The sequence below is a fragment of the Pteronotus mesoamericanus genome, unplaced genomic scaffold (assembly GCF_021234165.1).
Source record: "Pteronotus mesoamericanus isolate MK-2021 breed Mesoamerican mustached bat unplaced genomic scaffold, CSHL_Meso_final contig_25, whole genome shotgun sequence".
Lineage (NCBI taxonomy): Eukaryota > Metazoa > Chordata > Mammalia > Chiroptera > Mormoopidae > Pteronotus > Pteronotus mesoamericanus.
Genome location: NW_026555105.1, coordinates 32254130 through 32270109, shown reverse-complemented (window position 1 = coordinate 32270109; position 15980 = coordinate 32254130). Strand labels below are relative to the sequence as shown.

The 15980-nt window shown below is 35.5% G+C and overlaps 1 protein-coding gene and 1 pseudogene across 2 annotated transcripts in view; one reads left to right on the top strand and one right to left on the bottom strand.

The window, feature by feature from the left end:
- The window catches only part of TASP1 (taspase 1), a 305001-nt gene that overhangs the window by 56525 nt on the left and 232496 nt on the right, over positions 1–15980 (top strand). For both annotated transcript variants that reach the window (XM_054574067.1, XM_054574068.1), the window contains one exon: positions 10903–10982. In XM_054574067.1, the coding sequence (XP_054430042.1) occupies positions 10903–10982 (80 nt within the window). The remainder of the gene's footprint in view (positions 1–10902; positions 10983–15980) is intronic.
- LOC129070573 (UAP56-interacting factor-like) lies at positions 463–7577 on the bottom strand (annotated as a pseudogene).

Here is a 15980-nt window from a genome sequence, read left to right as displayed (position 1 = left end):
CTTTTTAAATATCACTTGTGAAGAAAAGTCAACTGCACTTATTACCTCAACACTGTTAAAGGATAAGTGACGCAACAAAGGGGCCTACTCATATATCTGAAGACCAAGATTTACCATGGCAAAGTATAAAAAACGGGCAAAGGAGATGAGATCCTAAATACCACTATCATAAAAATAATAAATATCTGTCTTTCTGTCCTCTTTCTGCTGTATGAGGAGCCAAAGAAGTGAAATAGAGAATTGTTCTGTTTGAGTCAACCAAGAAATCTTTAAGAACAGATAGGTATATTTCCTTTTATTCTTTCAGGGCATTATTTATACATGTTTAAAAAATTCAAAAATGAAAATAAGCATTTAACCTTGTGATTATTTTGAAATAAAGTTTCTTGAATTTCTGTGATGAACTCTTCAAGCAATTCAATTTTTTTGAGTCATCACTCAAAAGTCCCTTTAACATGGGCTCTATCCCGCAGTTACAAAGCACCTTTCACCTTTGTTGAATGTGAGAGTGGCTCTTTGTCCCTTCAGGATCCCAAATCGCTCCTTCGTCATTCCTGTCTGTTTTCCAACACTATTTATGTCAGATTGTAGGGGAACACCTTTAGGAACTTTCTTTACATCAGATTACTCCTGTTTTGTCAAGAATGAGGGTACAGCAGTACCAGTTAATCATGGTTTCTGAGGTCCTGGCACTGTGCTGCTCCAGGGTTATCAATGGATACAGTCAAAATTCCTCCATTTGTGGTTGGAAGTCTGCCATCCACGAGTTCTCTTTGCTACTACATTGTCTATCAGTTGTTCTGCGTTCAACTGGGCCTGAACCTTTAGTCCTCTTTTGAAAAGAAAAGTTGCCTGATGAATGTCTTTCTGAAGACTTAATTTATTTCCATTCCTGGTATAATTGGTTGGAATGTTATTTTTTCTGTTTAACTGGTTGGGTCTCTTGAGAACTGCAGCTGGTTTTCTCTGCACTTCATTTTGTCTCAGAAGGTTTGCCTTCCTTATCGTTCTATGTTCTTGTCACTTAGAGGTGACCCATTTGTAGGAGTCATCCCTTTTCAAATTCCAGTTGTTTTCCTACCTGCAAGACCAGTGATAACTCCATAAGAACATCTCTTGCCAGGCATTATTCTTCCTCTAGGGCTCAGACTGTTCTTACCAAGACCAGAATTTTGTTGGATTCCCCATCGTACTCTCATCATCCTGAATTGCCAGGCACCCCTATGCTGGAGTTTTCTATTTAGTCGTGGAAGATTCTGCTTCTTTCCTTCCTTTCGATTCAATTTGATGATGTCATCGACAGACATACCAGTTTTGTTGATTTTCATTACTGCGGGATGTTGGCTGATGTGACGGGATCGCAGTGGCTCCCACTAACCGGGTATCAAAATGGTTCACGGCTGGAGATATTGTGCTGGTTCAGTCAGTAGAGAAGGCTGGAGTCTGAGGCCTGCCCCCTCCCACTCATGCTCACAGACTAGCTGCACCGAGGAAGCGCACATGCGTGCTGGCTGGGCCCCCACCCTCCCACCCGTGGCTGTGGGCTGGGGAAGGGGCTACAGAGCGGTAATTTCTTCTTACATATACACTGATCTCTACTCAGCTGAAGACTAGAGGGGGACTCTGGAGATCTCTGGAGCCCCTTCTCTGTGGCAGCTGTCTCTTCTCTGGCACTCTGCCTCCTGAACTCTGGCTGTCTTGGCTTCTTTGGATGCTTAGCTCAGACAGACACTGCTGGGCTCTTCCTGAATTAACCTGCTTGTGCTGTGGCCTGGAAACTCGAGGCAGTAAGCTGGGACAAAGGGTTTACCTAGTTTCCTTTCTCTCAAGGATCACTGTCCTATGTTGTGTAGTGTCTAATGTTTAAAAACTGTTGTTTTCTATGTTTTGTCTGATTTTTTTTCATGAGTTCAGGCAAGAGTGTAAATTTGTTTTTTGTTACTCCATCTTGTCCAGAAGCAGAAATTTTTCCTAAATGTACAGTATAAACTACTGTATTCTGCAGTAGTTTAAAAAAAGTCCAATCCCCTGAGTATCTTAGTGTATTGTTTCTTTAAAAATACTGTGTAATCTATTGTAGTTCATAAATATATTCAAATTTTTTAAAAATACTACTTTATTAATGTGAAAAATAAATTTGAAGCCTAAAAATTAAAAGAACTATGTGACCTTAAAAGAAATATGAGGCCTATCAACTAATCAGAAGGTAGATTTAGTTGGATTTCCATTCAAAACAAAGTTTAAAAAACAAAATAAAAAAATAGCAAAATTTTATAAGATAATCAGGGAAATGTGAACATTGATTGACTATATTTTAATGATTATTGTTAAAAATTTTTAGGTGTCCATTGGTTATGTTTTTAAAAAGTCATTTTTTGAGATGCACGCAAATACTTGTATTTGAAATTCTATGATATCTTGGATTTGCTTTAAAATAATTTCGTTGGGGGTATAAATGAATGAGATTAGTAGTCTATTAATATTGATGAAATAGGTTGATGATCCATTTGGTTCAATATACTATTCTCTGTATTGTATGTGTTTGAAAACTTCTGTAATAGAAAATATTTAAAAGAGCTAATTATTTTTTAATTTGGTAATTTCCAAATTCAGCAATTTCTCCTTTGTTTGTACTTTATGTGTCTGTACTCTTTATTAACCAATAGCTATTAATTTGTTTTCCCTTAATTTTGTATATTTATGATGAACAAAGAAGTAATAGGTTAAATAGATGGAAATCGGTTTTTAAGTCTAAAGAAGCAGCTATAATTTTCTCATATATCTTTTCATCTCATTGAGAATTTGATTATTGGGGTCCCTGAATGTCCTTGAGAACTTTCTCAGTCACTAGATTACACAATTTTAGACTGATTATGGAGTCTTAGTTCTTTGAAAATGAGTGTTTCTTATCCATAAGATTATAATTCATGTCACTGTATTTGCCCAGAAAGCTTTTCTTGGGGACTTAAGCTGTGTTAGTACTTGCAGCAGTGCCTACAGCTCAAGTTTACTGAAGGTGTTAATCATCCCACCTCAGGTCTGGTCTCCCTAGAGTGTTGTTACCTTTTGTTTTATATCACTTTAGACTTGCTTTACTGTGAACTAAGGTGCATATATCAGAAGGAAAATGTTGTCCTTTAGGGAATTTTGACACCGTAGTTTATTTTTTTTAATATCTTGTCACTTTATTTAATGCTTAGTGTGCTTTAGGCAATATTCTAAATGCTTGGGATATTTTCAATATCAATGAAAACACAAAGATTCCTACTCTTGCAAAGCTTATAATTTATTTAGGGAGGACAGAAATAAATAATAGATACAATGTATAAATTATAAAGTATATAGTATGTTAGAAGGTAAAGAAAGAAGAAATGTGAAAAAAGAGTGGCAGGGATTATGAGTACTGGATAAGGGATTACAGTGTGTTGAGGTACAGTTTTAAGTAGATCTTGTCAAGCACAGATGTTGGAATGGATGAATGAATTTGGCCTTTGGGAGAGCATGATAGAGAGTACAGTCAGGATGAAGGCTTGAGACAGGCGACCCCATAATATATTTGAGTTTTTACAAGAGACTGGGGTAGGATTAGCAAGGTGGCAAAAGGAATAAGAGATGAAGTAAGGGGGCAGAAAGGATGAGATCATTTGGGAGAGTTTGTGAAAACTCCATTTTTTTGGTCCTAAGATGATATTTATTTATTTGATTTATTTTAATATTTTTTAAAGAATTTATTTTATTTTTATATGTTTTAAATTTATTTTTATTTATATATTTTAAATTTATTTAATTGTATTTTTCCATTACCATTTAATTCCCTTATTTACACTCCCCCAATCACCCCACTGTTGTCTTTGTCCATGAATTCTTCTTCCCCCCACCCTTAGCTGTCATCTTGTTATCTATGAGTCCATTTTGCTTGTTCAGTTAGTTCACTAGATTCCACATGTGAATGAAGTCATATGGTATTTGTCTTTCTCTGACTGGCCTATTTCACTTAGCATGAAGTTCTCCAGGTTCATCCATACTGTTGCAAAGGGTAAAAGTTTCTTCTTTATTATGGCCATGTAGTACCCCATTGTGTAAATATCTCATAGTGTTTTATCTGCTCATCTACAGGTGGACACAGGCTGCTTCCACATCTTGGCGACCGTAAATAATGCTGCACTGATCATAGGGGTGTATATATTCTTTTGAATTAGTGTTTTGGGTTCCATCAGATACATTCCCAGAAATGGGACTGCTGGGTCAAAAGACAGATCCATTTTTAATTTTTTGAGGTATCTCCATACTGCTTTCCACAGTGGATACAGCAGTCTGCATTCCCACAAACAGTGCAAAAGGGTTCCCCTTTCTCCACATCCTTGTCAGCATTTGTTGTTTGTTGATTTATTGATGATAGCCATTCTGACAGGTGTGAGATGGTATCTCATTGTGGTTTTAATTTGCATTTTTCTGATGATTAGTGACATTAGTATCTTTTGCCCATCTGTATGTCTATCCTTTGCCCATTTTTTAATTGAGTCGTTTGAGTTATGTAAATTCTCTATAAATTTTGGATATTAACCCTTTATCAGATGTATCAGTAAACATGTTCTTCCATTCTGTGTATAGTCTTTTTATTTTGTTGACATTTTCCTTTATTGTGCAAAAACAATTTAGTTTGATGGAGTCCCATTTGTTTATTTTTTTCTTTTGTTCCTCTTGTGTGGAGACATATATATGATGAAATATTGCTATTAATAATGTCTGAGATTTTGCTACCTATGTTTTCTTCTAGGATTTTTATGGTTTCGGGTCTAACATTTAAACCTTTGATCCATTTTGAATTTATTCTTGTGTGTGGTGTAAGAAGGTGGTGTACTCTCACTTTTCTGCTGGTATTTGTCCAATTTTCCCAACACCATTTATTGAATAAACTATCTTTAGCCCAATGTATGTGCTTGGTCCCTCAATTGACTATAAAGTTGTGGATTTATTTCTGGGTTCTCTATTCCATTCCATTGGTCTATGTGTCTGTTTTTCACTAGTATCATGTGTTTTGCTTTCTTTCTTTTCTTTCTTTCTTTTTTTTTTTACTATGGCCTTATAGTACAGTTTGATATTAGGTAGCATGATTCCTCCAACTTTGTCCTTATTTCTCAGGATTGCTGTTGCTATGCAGGGCCTTTTGTAATTCCATATTTATTTTAGTTCTGTGAAATATGTCATTGGAATCTTGATAGGAATAGAATTAAACCTATAAATTGCTTTGGATAGCATTGACATTTTAATAATGTTAATTCTTCCTATCCATGAACCTGGTATGTACTTCCACTTTTTTGTATCTTCTAAAGTTTCTTTCTTCAACGTCTTACATTTTCCAAGTACAGGTCTTTTATAGCCATGCTTAGGTTTATTCCCAGGTATTGTATTCTTTTTGAAGGAGTCACGAACAGGATTGTTTTCTTAATTTTCCTTTGTGATAGTTCATTATTGACATAAAAATGCAACTGATTTCTGGATATTAATTTTCTATCCTGCTACTTTACTGACTTCACTTATCAGTTCTTATCAGAGATGATAAGATGAAGAGGTAAAATTCATCTCTAAAGCCATCTGGTCAGTTGCCTTAGTTTGTTGGGATATTTTTTATTACTGCTTCAGTTTCACTAGGTGTAATATGTCCATTTATATTCTCTGATTCTTCCTGATTTAGTTTTGGGAGACTATGTGTTTCTAGGAATTTATCCATGTTGACCATGTTGTCTTTTGGCATATAGTTGTTCATAATATTTTCTTACAATCTTCTGTATTTCTTTGGTGTCAGTTGTTATTTCTCCACTTTCATTTGTGATTTTATTTATTTGGGCCCTCTCTTTTTTTCCTTTGTGATTTTTTTTTTTTAAAGGTGTCAATTTTGCTTGTCTTTTCCAAGAACCAACTCTTGGATTCATTAATCTTTTGTATTTTTTTTTTTTTTTTAGATTCTATTTTGTTCACTTCTGTGCTGATCTTTATTATTTCTTCTATTCACCTTGGGCTTTGTTGTTGTTTTTTTTCAAATTCACTTAAGTGTGAAATTAGAGTGTTTATTTGAGCTTTTTCTTCTCTCTTTTTTAAAATTCATGTTATATTGTGTTATTTTTCTCATGTTCCTTGAGATAGGCCAGTAATGCTATATATTTCTCTCTTAGAATTTTTTTGCTGTGTCCCAAAGATTTTAGGCTGTTGTGTTTTGTTTTCATTTGTTTCAGGGTGTCTTTTGATTTCTTCCTGATGTCATTGTTGACCCATTCATTGTTTAATAACATGTTATTTTGCTTCCACGCTTGATATGATTTAAATCTTTTTAAATTTATTGAGACTTGTTTTGTGTCATAACGTGTGGTCTATGCTAGAAAACATTCCATGTGCACTTGAAAAGAATGTATATTCTGCTACTTTGGCATGAAATGCTCTGAAGATACCAATTAAATTCATTTGATCTAGCATGTCATTTAAGGCCCCTGTCTCCTTGATTTTCTGCCAGGAATTTCTATCAGTTGAAGTCAATGGGTTACTAATATTCCCTACTATGACTGTATTTCTGTCAGTCTCTCTGTTTATGTCCATTAGGATTTGCTTTACATATTTAGGTGCTCCTGTATTGGGTGTATAAATATTTACTAGGTTTATATCCTCTTGTTTGATTGTTCCCTTATCATTATGTAGTGTCCTTCATCTTTACCATAGCCTTGATTTTAAAGTCTATTGTGTGGGATATAACTCTTGCTGCCCCAGCTTTTTTTTCCCCAATTCCATAAAATACATTTTTACATCCCTTTGCTTTTGGTCTGTGCCTATCTGAGGTGGGCCTTTTGGAGGAGACAGCATATATGTGTGTCTTTTTTTTCTTACATTCAGCTACCCTGTGGCTTTTGATTGGAGTATTTCAGGCATTTACTTTAAAATGATTGTTGCTAGATATATATTTATTGCCATTTTATTGTTTTTACTATTTAGCTTTGTTTTTTTTCCCGTTTTCTTTTTCTCCTTCTCTTCCCTTTGTTTTTTCTTTCCCTCCTTATGTTCCACCTCCTTCTACCCTTCTTCAGCCACCTCCCTGTCTTCCTTCTCCTAAAGCAAGCCCTTTAATTTATTGCGGTACTGGTTTGGTGGTAAGTAACAAACTCCTTCACTTTTTCTGGTCTGGGAAGCTCTTTATTTCTCCTTCAGTTATAAATGATAGCCTTGCTGGGTAATGTAGCCTTGGTTGTAGATCCTTACTTTTCATCATCTTTACTATTTTATGCCACTCCATTCTGGCCTGAAATGTTTCTGTTCAGAAATCAAATGACAGTCTTACTGGAGACCCCTTGTAGATAACTAATGGCTTTTCTTTTGTGGCTTTTAAGATTCTCCTCTTGTCTTTAGGTTTTGCCATTTTAATTATGATATGTCTTGGTGTGGGCCTCTTTGGGTCCATCTTGTTTAGAAATCTGCGCTTTCTGAACTTGTGTGTCTTTTTACTTCACCAGGTTAGAGAAGTTATCAGTCATTATTTGTTAAAATAGGTTCTCAAACCATTGCTCACTCTGCTCTTCTTCTGGTATTCCCATGATGTAGGTGTTGTTATGCTTCAGTCCCTAATGTTTCTTAAGTTCTCCTTATTTTTTAAAAATTCCTTTTCCCCCCCTTGTTCTGCTCAGGTGTTTTTTTCCCTACCTCATCTTCCAAATCACTGATTTGATCCTTTGCTTCATCTAACCTGCTTTATTCCTTCCAATGTATTAGTCATTTCAGATACTGCATTCCTTATTTCTGACTGGTTCTTTTTTATGGTTTCTATGTCTTTTTTCATGCTATTAAACATCCTTATAATCATTACTTTAAACTCTATATCTGATAAATTGCTTGTCTCCATTTCACTTAGTTATTGTTCAGGAGAAATCTCTTGTTCTTTCATTTGGGGTTCTCTTTCATTATCTACCATTTTGGCTGCTTCTGTGTTTTTTTTTTTCTATGTATTAGTTAGGTCTGCAAAGACTTTGCTGCATCATGTGTCAGACTCTGCCTGTGACTGGTCCTGGACAACCTGTTCATAGCTATCAGTGGTCCAGGGCATGTTGCTCTGTAGATGTGTACAGAAAGAACCAAGCTGTCCACTACAACTGGCTTTTACCAGCACCTGGCCCTGGGGAGGATCAGCTAGTCTCAAAGCTCTCAGACATTCTCTTCCACCTTCAGCCTTTCTGTTAGGCTTAATCACCGAAAGTGCCTCCAGCTGTACTTACTAGCAGCCTGGTTAAAGTTCCACAGTGTGGGTTGAGAGGGATTCCTGTGGGGCTCTTGCTTCAGTGAGATGAATGTTCTGCTAGATAAAGATAGCTTCTGCAGTATGGGGAATGACTGAGCACAGGGATCCTTGCTGCTCACCTTTCAGCTCTCTCCTGAGAGCCACCAACTCCAGACTCTCTTCATTAGGACTAGTCTGCTCTGCCCTCCCTCTGCTGGAGCCCAGTTTAAGTGGCTGCAAACAAAATTTTATGTGTTGGCTCTTTAAGAGGCTTTCTGCATTCTAGTCCTCTCTCCCTGGCAGACAGAAACCTTGGTGCTTTTCACGGCTGGATGTTATTTGGATTCCTTCCCTGGTTCTGGCACTCTAGGCTAAGGGGCCCGGCTTGTTGTTCAGACCTTACACTTCTCAGCAGAACCCACACTCCCCACTGCCCTCCCCCCGCCCCCAGTCACTGAAATATCCCTCTGGAACTTCAGCTGCCACCTGTATGAGCCCAGTGAGCCCCCTTCCCTCCTCCATGCTTCCTACCAGTCTTGATGTGGTGATGTGGTTTCTTCTGTAAGTCCTTGGTTATAAGGCTTCTCTCCAGCTAGTGTTCAGTTTATTTGGGATGATTTTTTTATAATTTTGTTGTATTCCAGTTTGGTCCTGGGAGGAGGTTAATATAGCTTCCACTTGCTCTGCCATCACCCTGGATATCAGTATTGTTTCTTGCAAAAGTTTATGTAGCTTTACAGCATCTTAAAGTGATTTCAAAATCAGTTACTTCATTTTGTGTGATGGTGAGCTAAGACACAATGAATTTTTGATAATAATTGAAGGTCTGATATTTAGGTTGTTTTTTTTTTTTTTTTAGATTTTATTTATTTACTTTTAGAACGAGGAGAAAGGGAGAAAGAAAGGGAGAGAAATATCAATGTGTGAGAGATACATCAATGAGTTGCATTCCTTCACTGGGGACCTGACCTGCAACCAAGGCATGTTCCCTGACTGGGAATCGAAGAAATAACCTTTTGGTTTGCAGGTCGGTGCTCAGTCCACTGATCCACACTAACCAGGACTGATATTTAGTATTCTTATTCATAATATTGCATCCATATATTCACCTTTCAATGAATATTGTAAGATTCCTAAAGTATTTAATACTTGCATACAGACAATGTCAAACTGGTTTTATTTAGAATCAAACCTATGAATGATTAAGGAATGAAAAATAAAGCTAAGAATATTTTGTAATATGCCATTGATTTCAGGTACTGGGATTAAACCCCAAATGAGCAATGGACAGGCTTTGAATACTAGATTCATCTCCAAACTTCTGTCCTCATCATTTAATTTATTACTTCAGCATCTCTTTTACATTTTTCCATGAAAATCTTTGAAATTCTTATATCAAATTCTTTCTCTATAAGAAGGAAGTGCTAAAAATGCCGTCAAGACAGTTCAACTCACATCTAAGTTTCTATTTCAGTTATTCTTCCATTTGAACTTTATGTGGCTGCTTTTCTTTGCAGTTTCTTTGCAGTGTTCTTCATTCGATAGAAGAATAGGAAAAACTTTTTTATTTTCAAAATCCTTTAGAATTTTATAAAAATGAAGTCTGAAGAGGTAAAGTTATTTATTCTTGTTGGCCCTCTCTCCCTCATTTTTTTCAATGTTCCCGCCATCCCTACCTTTATGTACACTGGAAAACACTTATTGGGCTTAACTGTTTAGTTTTTCATTGGAACCATTTGGATATGTTTTTGAGTGTCTACTTAGATTTTGTTTTGCCATTCTGTCACTGATCTTCTTATTAATAATCAAATCTAAAGACTTCAGTATGTATTGCTTTGAGTTCTTAGTGTTGGAATGATTAGAAAAACAGAAACAAAAAATAGGGAACAGGAAACTAATGAATAGGCACTTGTTCAAGGAATCCATTATTAGCTGGCTGAGATCTTTAAGAAGTTGGCTAAGGAAGGAGATGAAGTGACTGATTATAATGGTAACTGTTTGCTATTGTGTCTTAGAAAGTGGGGTGGTTAATTATCCTGCCTGCTATTTGAAACCTTTGAAAATGTCTCTTATAGTTAGCTAATAGTATTGTTTTATTTGTTATGTTAAAATGTGCAATTTTTGGGACAGCACAATACTTTACTTCCCATAGCAAAAATGATTCTGAGGGGCCGGTATATATTTTTGAGCATCAAGGGTTAGAAATGTAAGCACATCTCCTTGTTTTGGGGGTATCTCATTTTGAGTTATGACAGCTATTATACTAGGGAAGAATACTATATCTGAAGACTCACTTAAACTTTGACTCTTAACAAGATTAAATAGATCTTGTGATGTGAACTGAGAACCATGTTGATCCAAGATATATCTTAATATTTTCCATTGGGAAATCAACTTTTTTACTTGTGTGGTTGGGATTTTACTTATTAGTTATTGTAAATGAATGGTAACATTTCTAACTGAAAACTTTTTAACTTGGGAAAAATTTTAAAGAATTTTTTGAGCCATATTATTATTTTGAAGTTAATCTATAGTTATATCTATATGCTAAACATTTTTTTTTCAGTTGCCTTACTGTATTACTTTATTGAATATGTAGGAGAAGATGAAACTGGGAATTTTTAAAAGAATAATTTTTTTGTTGTTAGCTTTTTAGTTGGAGAAGGAGCCTACAGATGGGCAGTAGATCATGGAATACCCTCTTGCCCTCCTAACATCATGACCACAAGTGAGTAAAAACTTTTCAAAATTAAGCTATATTAGCATATATACCTGACAGTGTTACATTACTTTTGACCCATATAGTACTGATATTAAAGGAAGAAAACTTATATTTTGAGATATTTCTAATTAAAAGACACCAGGAAATTATTTGCTTTTAAGCCACATTTCTATTCCTGAGGTTCCTGCATTGCTGTTTCATGCTTTATAGAAGTATTGTTAAAGGATTTCTTTTAGGTTACTTTAATCACTAACAATAAAACCATAGTATGACCCCCTCAGAGAGAGAGAGAGAGAAGAAAACATAGAATGTTATTTAACTGTTCCTGAGCTGAGGAAGGCCTTTCTACATACCAAGTGCAAGAGAGGGAAAAAGAAGTGACTCTGAGAGAGTTAAGACTTAAAAAACACTCATCATCAATATGACAAAAGGATGACTATTCTTAATCTATGAAAAGGTTTACCAAATTTAAAACCACATGAATACATGTAATACCCCAGTAGAAAAGTGCTCAAAAGTCATGAATAGGTAATATGGAAATTTATATTAAAATGAGTACATGTTGCCCTGGCCGGGTAGCTCAGTTGGTTGGAGCATTGTCCTGATATGCCAAGGTTGCATGTTTGATCTCTGGTCAGGGCACATATAAGAAGCAAACAAAATGTATAAATAAGTGGAACAACAAACTGGTGTGTCTCTCTCTCATCAATAAAAAAAAATTCAAAAAATGAGTACATGTTAAATTTGTTCTCTCTTAATTTGTTGAAGAGTTAAAAACATTGTATTATTGGGAGTAAGTATGTGGTGAACTGAACATCATATATTATAAGTAAAAATGTAAATTGGCAGAAATTTTGGAGGATAGCTAAGTAGTATAGATCAAAAGCCTTAAACTTATTCTGCTTCTAAAACAATTTGAAAATATCTTTTGTGCAACACAGAAGAATGTAAGTAAATAAATTATCATATATTTGTATGTTCTTAAGTAGTTAGAAATTGATGTCAAGACAACTTTCTGATAGTGATTAAATCTAATGACTAAAAAAAGTGAAAAACCAGGTTGTAAATATGTATATATACGTATTATATGTCTATTTAAAATCAACCATAACTATATATTTATGGATAAAAAGACAAATATTTAAAACATATGCCACTACTTGTTTTTTAAGTTAAAATTTTGTTCTTTATCAATGAAACCTATGGATATAATTTAAATAATCAAATGAAAAAATGAGAAATCATTAATTCTAAGAAAACCAAGTAATATTAAAAAGAAATGATTTTATATCATAGCAGGTATTTAATAGGGATCAGTTCTTAATAATATTTTATTTAAAATGAATATTTATATAGCTGAAAGTTCAATATAGGGAGGCTGAAGGGAAGAGAAATGTGTGTGTGGTGAGAAAAGAGGGAGTATGAAGAGTTCTAATTCTCACAGTCCCCATCACCCATGCTGCCTTAAAATCTTCCCAGTGGAACTTATTGTAGAGTTTGAATATCAAGATCATCTACTAGGACCATTTTGTTTTTTTGGAGACACCCCCACCTGGCACCTTCAGGTCTAGAGTGGGTGCTCAATAGGCCTGCTGCGTAACCATCATCACTGGTCTTCACCTCACCATCATTTTGGATTCCCTTTTCCTTTCTCCAAAATCACATTGTCTGTTTCTTGATCTTGGTTTTTCTTTCTTATTTTACTTCCTCATTTGGTATATGGAAGACTGGAAATTATTTTTCCTTAGGTTTTTGAAGAAATTGTTCTTATTTTTTAATTTCTAGCCTTGCTTTTATGCAGTCCTTTGGCATTTTGATTCCCAGTTTTTTTGTGGTGTATTTTTTCTCTTTGGAAATAAGCTCTTAACTCCCATGTTCTTATTGTCACAATGAAGCCTCTTGGAATGGGTGCTTTTTATTCATTTTTCTGGGTAGTATTTTTGCACTTTCAATCTGGAAATTCATGTGCTACAGTTTTGGAGAAATTAAAAAAAATGTATTGAACTCTTCCTCTCTCTTTTCTCAATTTTATTTTCCTAATTTCTATGAATTAAATGTTGAATTGTGCTCCAATACCTTGTTTTTTTTCAAAAATTATTTTATTCTCCTTTTAAAACTTTCTGTCTTTTGTCTTGCTGACTTGGACATTTCTTCAATTTTATTTCCTAAATCTTCTAATTCTAATGAATTTTAATTTTCGTTTTTACAATTTTATTTTCTAGAGATTCATCTGTGATTAATACTTTGAAAAATAGTGTCCTGTTCTTGTTCCATGAACTTAATATGCATTTTGGCTTATCTCTTAAGGTATTATGGTTTAAATTTTGTTCTTATCTGCTGTTTTCTCTTTCCACTGCCTTATTTTTGGTTTATTTCAGACCCTAATACATATTAGCCAATTTCCTCAACTATCTAGTGACCCTCTGCTGTTTTCATGCTCATGAGTGTGCACTTAAAAGCCATTTGGAAGCTTCATGTGGAGGACAGGTCTGGGTGACCTCAAGGGGTGTGGTGATCAGGCTTTTTTGTTGAGGGAACTCCCAGATGTTCCCTAAACACAACCGAATGTTTATATGTTTTTCTTTTGGATTAGAAAGAAATCTTCTCAGCTCGGGCAGGGCAATACACCATTGTTCTGATATAGAGCAAAGGAAGGGGCTGGAGGTCTCACCTTTCTTTTTTCAAACTTTTATGTAAAATTCAGGTTTAAGTAGAGCTCCTGATATCTGCCCCAGGCTGTACTTGATGTCCCTTAGTTTGGAGCCCATCTGATCCAGCCTCTCCAGACTTAACTGCCTGTTTTCTGCAAGCATAAAGAGGGGATTTAGGTATCTATGTGTTACTTATTGACAGTTTCTGCCAGTTTTCCCATTTGTAGTTTCAACCTGGCCTTCCGAGATAACAAGCACTTTCTGTTTGGAGCTCTTTTGATTATTTATTTTTGTCAGGAATTAGTTTGCTTTGGAAGAAGAGATTAGTTTACTTTGAAGAGATTAGTTTGCTTAGTGATGTTTTAGCTACTAGGCAATTGGGGTTTGTCTTCCTGTATTCAATTAGTTACTGTTTATGCATCCATTTGCTTTCTGTTTTCTAACATTGTGTTGGTATTGCCCTTCTCATTATTATTATCCCGGTGTATGTCAGTCTTTTTTTTCCCCTTAAACTTCTTTTTGGGAAGGTTTTAGTAGGGTGTGGCAGTAGACTTACTCCTGTGTTCAATTTGTCAGTTTTACTTTAGAATATTTGTATAAAAAGGTGTTATAAAACCGCTATTACTGGATATTTTGCAGATGACAAAAATATTTTGACTATATATTAGTGTCTTATGCTTATAATAAGAAATATATATGTATATTATATATATATATATAAAATATACGTATATTGCTATAGATCTCTTAGGAGTTACATAAACAACCAATAAGAAATGTTCTCTGAATAAGTAAGTTATTTGAAAGATAAGTGATATATTCATCTATTTCTTGCAAAAAAAATATAGTATTGACCTATGGTGAATTGAGAAGTATAAATTATGCTCTCATAGTGCCCTTGGTGGTTCCCTGCATCTGCCTCTTGCTTCAGCAGTGTTTGGATAGGACATACCCAGAAATGCCCCTTCTTCCAGCCTTTGATCACCCTCCAACCTCATTTCCAGTCATCACCTCAGCCATCCTTGGACTCCAATTTCAGCCAACTCTGTTTTTGAGCTTAATCCTTATTGCTGAGCAACCATGGGCTCCCAAATTCAATCAGAATTATTCCACTGAGGTAGAGGCCAATGCCAACCTGCTTCTGCAGGTCTCCTATACCTACCTTTCTCTGGGCTTCTGTTTTGACTGCAAAGATGTGACTCTGAAGAGCATGGGCCACTTCTTCCATCAGTTGGTGAAGAAGAAGTGCAAGTGCACCTAATGTCTCTTGAAGATGCAAAATCTGCATGGTGGCTGCACCTTCTTCCTAAATGTGCAGAAGCCTTCGCAAGATGAGTGGGGTAAAACTCAGGACGCCATGGAAGCCACCATGATCCTGGAGAAGAACCTGAACCAGGCCTTTTTGGATCCATATGCCCAGGATTCTACCCTTACAGACCCTCATCTCTGTGATATCTTGGAGAACCACTTCTTGGATGAGGAGGTGAAACCTGACTAACCTCTGCAGGCTGGTTGGCTCTCAGGCTTGGTGAATATCTCTTTGGAAGGCTCCAGCACTAGTAGTAGCCTTCCAGTGGAGCCCAGAAGCCTTTGAGGGGTACCCCTGGACCCTACTGGTGTCTGGCTTCTGGCTGAGCCTCTCCCTGCAACCACTATGCCGCCATTTATCCACCCTGGAGCCTTTCCCATGCTGTGAACCAAATGGAAACAAAACTTTATGCAACAAAAAGAAAAGAAAGAAGAAGAAATCACAGCTATCATTTATAATAAAAGTTTAAAAAAATTCCATCCTATATTTCAGCACTCTACAATCCTTAATAAAAATTAGCTTGTGTATTTGTGGCAGTTAATGGTATACTTTATACTTGATTACTTTTCTGGGGGCATAATTTGTAGGCTCTTATCTCCCTTCAGTGTTACACAAGTTTATAGAATGTCTTTCTAAGGTTTATCTTAAAAGACTCTCTTAGATATTTTTACACATATTTAACATTTCATTCCTATATGTAGATTTGAATTTCTATGTGGCATTATTCCCTTCAGCCTGAAATGAGCTTAAGCTTTTTTGGTAATATGGTAGGTATTGTGGTTAAAAATTTTTTCCGCTTTCATTATCTAAAAAATCTTTTTTTTTAAAATTATATTTTATTGATTATGCTGTTATAGCTGTCCTAGTTTTTCTCTCTTTACCCCACTCTACCCAACACCCACATTCTTTCAGGCAGTCCTCACACATTTCCCTTTAACATTTCATATAATAATGATCTGGTGATGATGAACTCCTTTAGTTTTCTCTTGTCTGGGAAGCTCTTTTTCTGCCCTTTGATTCTAAATGATAGCTTTGCTGGGTAGA